Raw genomic sequence first — 10,465 nt, 5'->3', positions numbered from 1 at the left:
TTGGGTTTCGGAGCGACAACATTCCTCCTGTGGGGGCTTTTTTCACAAGCCCTTGCGTTTGTGGCAGGGGATCTGCATGTGAAACTGGCTGAGTTGTTTTGAAGAAACTATTAAAGATTCTTGTAATACTGATATGTTGCATAGCTATCAATATATCATATACACAATCATTTAAATCTTCAAAATACAAACTTGTAGACACCAAATTTGGTATAGGTGAGTTTACGTTAACCATGGGTTCTTATCATAAAATATGCATACAGCACTGAATACAAAAACAAGAGATAATACACAAACGGTAATAATGGATGCCATGTCCTATGAATATGCATGTTCATTTACAAACAGCCTGTGAATATATATATATGCAGGGAAGTCTGCTTTCAGGGTTTTCAATGTGTCTCTGCTCTTCTGTGGAAACACACATACCCCAGGTGAAAAAAGGTACACTTCTATAATGTACTTAAATTGCTCTATTTTCACACACAAATTTTGTACTTAATATACTAAAAATTCTTCTTTAGTACTTCTTAAGATCATCTTAAGAACATGTAAGTGTACTCAACTGTGCTATTTTGAGACACCATGAAATATGAACTTAAATGTGCTTTTAATATACAATCTCTGTGTTTAGAAAATGTATTTAGATACTACTTATAGTACAATTGAACCCATAGTGTACTACAAGTGGTAACTAAATATATATTTTTAAATGCAGAGATAGTATATTAAAAGCACAATTAAAAGCAGTATATTAAGTACAAAAATAGTGTGTAAATATAGAGCACTTTAAGTACATTATTGAAATGTAGTTTCACCTGGGACTTCAGCACAATAAAACTTGACCTCAGAGTGAGTTTTAAACAATTATTTGTTAAATATAACAAATAATTGTCTGATTTGTCTCAGTCGTTACATGAGTTTGCAAATGCCGTTTCAGTTCTGTGTGATGTGTGAAACACTCTTCACACTCCAGACACTTGTAAGGCTTCTCTCCAGTGTGAACTCTCATATGCAGCTTAAGGTTTCCTTTAAGCGTGAAGCTCTTTCCACACTGAGGGCAGGTGAAAGGCTTCTCTCCAGTGTGAACTCTTATGTGTTCCTGAAGTTTTGTTTTGTTTGTGAAACTCTTTCCACACTGACAGCATTTGAAAGGCTTCACTACAGAGTGAATTTTTACATGATTCTGAAGGTGATTACTGTCAGTGAAACTCCTTTCACACTGATGACATTTAAAAAGGTTCTCCCCCGAGTGAATCCTCATGTGATTATTAAAACTTTCTTTATGTCTGAAACTCTTTCCACACTGAGAGCATATGAACGGCTTCTCTTCTGTGTGTACTTTCATGTGAGTCTTCAGATTTCCTTTCATTGTGTAACTCTTCCCACACAGATTGCAGGTGTGAGGCTTCTCTCCATTGTGAACTGTCAAGTGGCCATTAAGGTATTTCCTCTGTCTAAATCTCTTTCCACACTGAGTGCATATGAATGGCTTCTCTCCACTGTGGACTGTCATGTGGGCATTAAGGGTTTTTTTCTGTCTAAATCTCCTTCCACACTGAGTGCATATGAACGGCTTCTCTCCAGTGTGAACTCTCAAGTGGGCTTCAAGGCTTCCTTTTCGACTGAAACTCTTTCCACACTGTTTGCAGGTGTAAGGCTTCTCTTCAATGTGAATTCTCGTTTTATGAGTCTGTGAGGAACTAGTAGATTTTTCCCCAGTCATGAAATCATGACATTTCTCATCCTGATTATTCTCTTCCATTTCGTTCATATCTTGACTCTCCTCTTTCAGCTTCATCAGGCCTAGGGTAAAAAGTAACAAAAACAAGTTAACATTATTTATACATGTAAAACATCAAATCCAACAACATGTATGCTAAATCCTATGCCAACTAAACAACTGAAAAAGGCAAAACCTGTATCCCAAATACTTTCAAGCTGGCAGTTATCAAAGCCCACAGTAGAGCACTGGATTGGGATCCCGCAGGTCCTAACACAAATCTTGAGGAAGCTGGTGGTTTTATCTTTGCAGCAGGTGGGAGTGAGAGGTCAAAAATATACTGCAGGTCCCAGGATTTAACAAGAATTGAGCCAACAAATGTTTAAAAAATATTAAAGTGGAGGTTTTCTGTACAAAACCAAAACAAGGAAAGTCTGATATTCTGACAAATTGTACAACGGACACACATCTGGCACCTCTGATCTGTTTTCCTGCGTCAAAGTAAGCTTTCCTTCGAAGATAAATCTCTTCGTCCTGCACAAACTAAACAAGATACTACAGGGAATGTGTTATCACAGAGATTAACTACTGTTGTTTGTCAATGGCACATTAGTTTTAATATTATGTTTTGTAGGCTCTGCTGCAGCCAAACCATTGTAACCTATCAAAAGTTGAGAGAGTTTTATTAGGCTAACTACTGGGCCAAAGTTATTTGTCATTTGAGATGCTTGATTTCAACATTTACTTTATGGCTTGTTTAACTGAATGCAATGTTTTTTGTCTGTAATTCTGAGGTGCGTTTCCCTTACAACAGGAGTGTATAACTCAGTTGGAAGGTCACAGACCTGCAGAGTTTAGTACAATTCTTGCTCCAACACACACCTGCAATTTTCAAATAAGCCTGAAGGACTTGATTAGCTGGATCAGGTGCATTAAATTTGAAGTTGAAGCTAAACTCAGCAGGGCTGTGGCCCTCCAGGAACTGAGCATTTCCCAAAAAACAACTACAGTTGAATGTTCAGTCATTACCAACAGAGTTCACCAGAGCTTGCAACTGTAGTGGGCTAATGATGATTTTTGGAAACAAAAGCATCATTGTAGAAATTAACTAGCTAGTTGTGACTGTTTCCCTAAACTGTAGTAAGTAGTTCCCTTTCAGCAAGTCACTCTCGACATCTCAATGGACCAAAGAATTGGGATCTCGCTAGAGAGACCAATCTACTTCGGATGCGATTCCTGCATTCAGCTGCTCTGCCTTGAAGCACGGGTATAAATGAGCAGCAGGTGCAGGCGCATATCATCTTAATCCATCAGCGGTACAGCAGCTGTGGCGACAGGACGAGATGTCTCCGTTCCCTCCTTCAGGGAACGAGGGTTACATGTGTAACAAAGACGTTCCCTTTCAGTCGGTCACTCTTGACGCCTCATCGGACCAAGACGAATTGGGATCCCTACCAAAGCGCCACAGATGCTGCCAACTTCCAGTGCCTTGCGTAAGACAGCCGGGCCAACTCGTAGATGGGACAGAGCTTACGCAGAGAGATGAACACTGCCCACTCATTGAGCTTGGATAACACTGGGGAAACGTACACTTTTGCGTAGAATAGGAGGCTGCAACAGCCACATAATTGTGCAATAATTGCATGCCAACGTGCATTGGCTAATTTTAGTTACACTTGAAGCAGATTAGTCTCTCTAGCTAAATCCCAATTCGTCGGTCCGACAAGACATCTCCGTTCCCTCTTTCAGGGAATGAGGATTACATTCAACAGTACTGAAGACTGAAGTTTGGTTTCTGCAATGAACATTGCATCTGAGGAATACTTAATTTTGTTTTATTTGATCTGGGTCCATTTTACATCATACGCATTTATGCACTCTTCAAGAATGCCACTGGTTGTTGACATGCTAAAATTTGTGATTGAAATGTATATATAAATGGAATTCAAGATATATACAGTGGGTACGGAAAGTATTCAGACCCCCTTAAATTTTTCACTCTTTGTTAAATGATTTTAGCAAATGGCTGCAATATAAGTTCATTTTTTTTCCTCAATGTACACTCAGCACCCCATATTGACAAAAAAACACAGAATTGTTGACATTTTTGCAGATTTATTAAAAAAGAAAAACTGAAATATCACATGGTCCTAAGTATTCAGACCCTTTGCTCAGTATTTAGTAGAAGCACCCTTTTGATCTAATAAGCCATGAGTCTTTTTGGGAAAGATGCAACAAGTTTTTCACACCTGGATTTGGGGATCCTCTGCCATTCCTCCTTGCAGATCCTCTCCAGTTCTGTCAGGTTGGATGGTAAACGTTGGTGGACAGCCATTTTTAGGTATCTCCAGAGATGGGTTTAATGGTGCGTTCAAGTCCTCCTGGGAAGTTCGTATTTACGAGGAGGGAAGTCGTGTGTACGACTGTAGGTGCGTTCAAGTCACTTTCGTCAGAGTATGATGGCGGTGTGCCTTCTCTAAATTAATTACACAAAATAACAACACTTCTGCTTTTAAAAAATGTAGAGCAAAGAATGTGCATTAGTTGTATGTTGCTTTTTTATGTTTTTTAATTAATTTATGAAGCCATTGTAAACTTTATTGTTACATATTACAGTTTTACATTGTAATGCTATCGTATTTTTGCTGGTAATCAGCTTACTTCGTTGTAAATAGAAAAGCCTTACAATGTCACTGCTAAACACCTGTAAGTATTGTGGTATTTCACTATGTTTCCCACTGCCACGCCCCCAACTCGTACAGATCAGATCTTAAAGAAAATTACGAGCTTCCCACTGGTATTTACGACATTGTGGTGGCGTTCATGTCGGTTATGCTCGTAAATACAATCTTTCCGACATGACTTGAACGCACCATTAGTCAGGGCTCTGGCTGGGCCATTCAAGAACAGTCACGGAGTTGTTGTGAAGCCACTCCTTCGTTATTTTAGCTGTGTGCTTAGGGTCATTGTCTTGTTGGAAGGTAAACCTTCGGCCCAGTCTGAGGTCCTGAGCACTCTGGAGAAGGTTTTCATCCAGGATATCCCTGTACTTGGCCGCATTCATCTTTCCCTCGATTGCAACCAGTCGTCCTGTCCCTGCAGCTGAAAAACACCCCCACAGCATGATGCTGCCACCGCCATGCTTCACTGTTGGGTCTGTATTGGTACAGGTGATGAGCAGTGCCTGGTTTTCTCCACACATACCGCTTAGAATTAAGGCCAAAAAGTTCTATCTTTGTCTCATCAGACCAGAGAATCTTATTTCTCACCATCTTGGCAAACTCCATGCGGGCTTTCATGTGTCTTGCACTGAGGAGAGGCTTCCGTCAGGCCACTCTGCCATAAAGCCCCGACTGGTGGAGGGCTGCAGTGATGGTTGACTTTACTACAACTTTCTCCCATCTCCGACTGCATCTCTGGAGCTCAGCCACAGTGATCTTTGGGTTCTTCTTTACCTCTCTCACCAAGGCTCTTCTCCCCCGATAGCTCAGCTTGGCCAGATCTGTGCCTTGCCACAATTCTGTCTCTGAGCTCTTCAGGCAGTTCCTTTGACCTCATGATTCTCATTTGCTCTGACATGCACTGTGAGCTGTAAGGTCTTATATAGACAGGTGTGTGGCTTTCCTAATCAAGTCCAATCAGTATAATCAAACACAGCTGGACTCAAATGAAGGTGTAGAACCATCTCAAGGATGATCAGAAGAAATGGACAGCACCTGAGTTAAATATATAAGTGTCACAGCAAAGGGTCTGTATACTTAGGACCATGTGATATTTCAGTTTTTCTTTTTTAATAAATCTGCAAAAATGTCAACAATTCTGTGTTTTTCTGTCAATATGGGGTGCTGTGTGTACATTAATGAGGAAAAAAATGAACTTAAATGATTTTAGCAAATGGCTGCAATATAACAAAGAGTGAAAAAATTTAAGGGGGTCTGAATACTTTCCGTACCCACTGTATATTGTAAGAAAGCTAGCTTGTGTTATTGTGCCAAAGAGCATAACATAGTCTGCTTGTCACACTAAGAAATGTCACACTAATGAATGTCAGTACAGCTAGGGCAAATCATTGCATTATGATGGAAGATGTGACCATAGTTGGCTATAATGCGTTATGGTATGGCGATATGTACTATAATCACGCCATGATGCAGGCAGTGGTTAAATTAGAAAAAAGTAGAAAAAAATACTATGGTAGTCAATGGAGGGTGAGATCTGCTTAGTTACAAACATTCTTCTGAATACTGTCCTTTGAGTTTAGCAGAACAAAGACATTCATGCAGGTTTGAAAACAACTTGAGGGCGAGTAAATGATGACAGTTTCCTTTTCTGGGTGAACTATCACTTTAATTCAGAAGTAGATATTGGGTTTGATGTTAGCCAAAATAAAACAATTATTTTGTCTATTTCTTTAATTTCTTTCCCCCCTAAATTAACGTGACACAAATTGCATCCGTAAATAGATTTAAAGGTCCCGTTTTTCGTGGTTTTTTGAAGCTTTGATTGTGTTTACAGTGTGCAATATAACGTGTTCATGTTTTGCGTGTAAAAAAACAGTATTTTTCACATAATTTACTTATCTGTATACCGCTGTTTCCACCTGTCATAAAAACGGGCTGATGACTTCCTTGTTCTATGAAGTCCCTCCTTCAGAAATACGTAACGAGTTCTGATTGTGCCAGCGGTTCCTGTGTTGTGATTCGACAGCAGCTTAGCGAACCTTGCCCAGAAAGGTCACGCCTCTTACCATAACGTGGAGATGCACGCGCTCAGTGTTATTGTAAACTTTTCTTTAATTTTACCCTATCAATTTGAGCCGGAATCAGACCCGGTGATTGGACTGCGGGATGAAAATAACAGCGTTTCGACGACATGGCGACAAACACACTCTACAAACACAACTCTTGTGTATTCCTGTGGGTGGAGGTTAGTCAAAAAACTGTTTTAGTGACGTCATTAAAGAAGGAAGTAGAGGGATGTAGTCCAAACTGGCCGTTCGATGTAGGCGACTTCTGTTAAATAAAATATCTCGCTTGGCATTGAACTTTGAGCTTTAAAATTTTACAGATTTTATTTATACTCTAACAACAACATTACACACTAACTAAAGTTTGAAACATGGGATCACGAAGAACGGGACCTTTAAAGAGATCATGACACAGAATGACTGAAGAAAGACTGAGAATGAAACCAACCTGTTTGTTCCTCAGTATCTTCATGTTTGACTCTGAATGTTTCTTCAATCTTCACGTCTTCACTCTCCTCTTTAATAAACTCCATCTTTATAATAGTGTGTCACGTGGATCTCAGTCGCTTCACCAGGAGTTTCTCTGTGTGTTTGGACACTCTGTCATGATTAAGATGAGAAAAATTAACAGAAAGAAAAACATCTCAATCAGATCTAGTTCAGTAGTTCAGTGCACTGGTGAGAGAGTCAGAGTGAGAGTTAATGGACTTAAATAATCTGTTTAGACTAAAAACACTCAAAACTAGCACTACAAATTAATTAAAAGAAGCTTGATTTCTCTTTCATTACTTTCCAGAGACCAAACAGTGTGTTTATGAAAGAGAATGAGAAATGAGACCTTTTCTGTTACACGTTTACTCACAAAAATAGTTCATTGTTGTTATTTATGCACTTTTACACATAAAAACTTTGTTCTTTACTGTTATTAGATACATTAATATGTTAATTTAAGAAATAATTCATTTTTATAGTTCTCTCTATAATTGTCTGAACATGCTGCACTGATTTAAACACTTCATTTGATTAAAAACACAAACCTTTCTTCAGCAGAATCACAGATGCACGAATTCGGCGCAGCCTTATGACGTCATGTCAACACACCAAAATAAAAGTCCCGTTCACACGAAATAGTTCACATACAGAAAACACTTTCAAAAAATGATCAGATAAAAGTTTATTCAAAAGGACAAATCACAGATTCCCAAAGCTATCAAATCCACTGAGATTTTTTTAAAAGCTTCTAAAAAATTACACAAACTACAGAGCATTAATTCTCATGAATAAATCATGAATAAATGTCAAGCATCTTGATCTTCATTAAAAATTTGTAGTTAAAATTAAGTTTGTCATTGCAGAGAGATATACTAATGTATTAACTAACAATATATTATTATTATTATTATAAATATATTTACTGTATTAACTAAATCTGAATCCTTGTCATGATGAATATATCCATCTTATTCCATCTCAGTTTCTCCACAGAATATAAGATCAATAAATAAAATCAAATGTCATCTTTGTTTTGTTAAAGTGCATTATATTAAAAGGGCCATGACTCTTAAAGTCCCTGCAGATGCGCACTGCTCCATTTTTCTGTACAACCGGGACTATTGGAGTAGCCCATTCACTGTACTGTACCAGTGACAGTACTCCCATTTCATGACACGGTTCAGCTCCACTTTGACATTTGGATGAAGAGCATACGTAACGACTCTGGGCTGGCAAAACCTGGGTTTGTGTCTAGGTTTCAATGTTATTTTAGCTTTTATGCTCTTCATTTCTCTCAACTTCTAGTGTATTCAACTGACTTTTTATTTCTTTGCAGCTCAGTTTGCTCTGACACAACCGCTCTCTGCTATAGAGTGGTAGATAGCCCCCCGCACAACATACAATGGAAGATCAGCTGTCTGCTTGCCCATTTTCACATGCACATCAATTACACCTTCAGGATGCAATGCTTGTCCAGTGTTTGGAGAACAATGTCAGTTGAGCAAAGGGGCATTGGGCATTTTTGCTGTGTTTCCACTCTTAGTATTTCTGTCATTGTTACTTCTCCTGCAAACGTGACTGATATGGCCCTTTTTTCCACATGTATTACATTTTTTGTCCTTAACCCTTGTGTTGACACTGTCACACAAAGAAAATGTCATGAGCAACAATACCAAAGTGTTCATTTTCTTTAAATTTTCCTAATTAAAAACAAATCAAAATGACAAACACCAGGGGCCTCATTTATAAAACTTGGCGTAGATTTCATCCTAAAAGTGTATGTACTAGATTGTGCGTATGTGGATCTCCACCCTGTCTCCTCCCCGAAATCACCATATATGGAGCTTACGACGCCTAGTTTTACTATGCATAACCTCATCTGCATATCATTTCCATACACGTTCCCAACCACGTGACACCATGGTTAACACCGTCAAAGGTACAAGACATTGGAAAATATTAGATATGGACTATAAATGCCATTTGTGCCACACATTATATTGATAAAGATCATCCAATATCCTCTTTATGTTTTAGAATATATCAAAATATCAATAAAAACAAATTTGTATAAAATACTTAAGATAAAGGTTTTAGAATAGAGTTGATTCATTCATTTCCACTGGCCAAATAGTATTTTAATAGTTTTAAACAATTTGAATCAAATTTATGCAGTTTATGCAGTGATGGTGAACATATCTTTTAGGAAGTTTATAGCCTATTTTTAGTGGGAACAGATCGGCCTACTTATTTATTGCAGTGTAATCGTCTGTCTCGGCGCATCACTGACAAAGTATTTTAAAAAGAAAACATGCAAATCTTACCGTTTTCCTCAAATTATATCCTTCAAATGGTAATTGTTTGAAGATCCTTCACACGACATCAACACCTCCTGCAGCTGCGGTTGTACAGTAAGATATTATCATTGGAACTATTCAAACTGGACAACGGACCAATCGACCACCGAATCCAGCAGTGTCTTCCATAATATCGAAGTTAAGTGTGCATCACTGATCATCGTTCTTGCTAAAATATTTTGTATAACATCTGCAGTGTAGTTTAAAGAGGAATTATTGTGCTCCCAGCACTCCTCGCTGTCATTAAAGCAGCGTGTCACTGGAAAAGTCTTTTTCTCAATTCTCAATTCATATCACTTTTGTTTAACTTCTGCGTAATGTAATTTCAGTGCTTATCAGCAATAGTGAAAGTGTAATATTAATGTAAACGTTTATCAAATGAAAACGTGTTTCCACACAAGTTTAAATAATTCTTTTATTTATTTAAACTGTTTTTGTGAACACATGCACTTTATTTATGATTGACTCATAATGAGGATTTAAAGTGGTTTTCCTCCATCTGCCGTCAGTCCCTCAGCTCACCATCAGTGTCGCCAAACTGCTCTGTCTCCAAAATGTTCGTACGCATGGGTCAGTGTTTGCATGGAAGTGCGCAAATTTTCCCGTCAAGTTTGTTTTTATAAATCACAACTTATGCGTGGGAACTGGCGTACACACATTTCCAGCCCCGTTTTGTGCGTGCGCACGCTTTATAAATGAGGCCCCAGGTCTTTATGTGAACTCATGCAAGTGACTGACAAAATAATTTTTATGTACCTTGCAACTGGTTATTTTGTGAAATTATCCACATGACTGATAACAGGATATTGCATGTGCCTTGCAGACAATGATTTTACACCATATTAAACAATTAGGCAATGTACTAAAATAGTGAACAGTGAATAGTGAACTAGGGAATTGACCAGGGGGCAAGACCACTAGAGGGTGCCACAGGCTGCACCATGACGAGCACGAACATTGAATAATCGATGGCTTTGTTAAGATCAGGGAATTTGATTTTCACAATGAGAAGTTCAAATTCTAGTGGTGCTGAATACAGAAGGCATGCACAGGCAAAATGGAAAAGCTTGGAAAGCTATCCAAAATTAACTTTTTCCCGAAAGGTTCTGATACTGCTCAAGAAGCTAACCTTAGTCTAGCTAGTTC

General features: G+C 38.4%; 2 protein-coding genes across 2 annotated transcripts in view; both read right to left on the bottom strand.

The window, feature by feature from the left end:
* Positions 1-709: 709 nt before the first annotated feature.
* LOC125262043 (gastrula zinc finger protein XlCGF8.2DB-like) lies at positions 710-7,585 on the bottom strand. The gene is made up of 3 exons (XM_048180599.1): positions 7,508-7,585; positions 6,919-7,070; positions 710-1,806 (listed from the first exon to the last, which is right to left on the bottom strand). Exons 2-3 carry the CDS (start codon positions 7,001-7,003, stop codon positions 875-877), a joined length of 1,017 nt encoding a protein of 338 aa, XP_048036556.1. The 5' UTR covers positions 7,004-7,070; positions 7,508-7,585; the 3' UTR covers positions 710-874.
* LOC125262042 (gastrula zinc finger protein XlCGF28.1-like) overlaps positions 7,019-10,465 on the bottom strand; it is a 25,383-nt gene continuing 21,936 nt past the window's right edge. Inside the window, exon 6 of the mRNA XM_048180598.1 lies at positions 7,019-7,070. Coding sequence (XP_048036555.1) covers positions 7,019-7,070 — 52 coding nt within the window. The remainder of the gene's footprint in view (positions 7,071-10,465) is intronic.

Source organism: Megalobrama amblycephala, unplaced genomic scaffold (genome assembly GCF_018812025.1).
Source record: "Megalobrama amblycephala isolate DHTTF-2021 unplaced genomic scaffold, ASM1881202v1 scaffold565, whole genome shotgun sequence".
In the NCBI taxonomy this organism is placed as follows: domain Eukaryota; kingdom Metazoa; phylum Chordata; class Actinopteri; order Cypriniformes; family Xenocyprididae; genus Megalobrama; species Megalobrama amblycephala.
This window is presented reverse-complemented; position numbering and strand designations above follow the sequence as displayed.

Bases quoted from the DNA above. Each gene is read 5' to 3' on its own strand.
- LOC125262043 (XM_048180599.1), bottom strand. From the start codon at position 7,003: ATGGAGTTTATTAAAGAGGAGAGTGAAGACGTGAAGATTGAAGAAACA. The intron at 1,807-6,918 runs GTTGGTTTCATT...TTTTTACCCTAG, and splicing joins AGATACTGAGGAACAAACAG to GCCTGATGAAGCTGAAAGAG.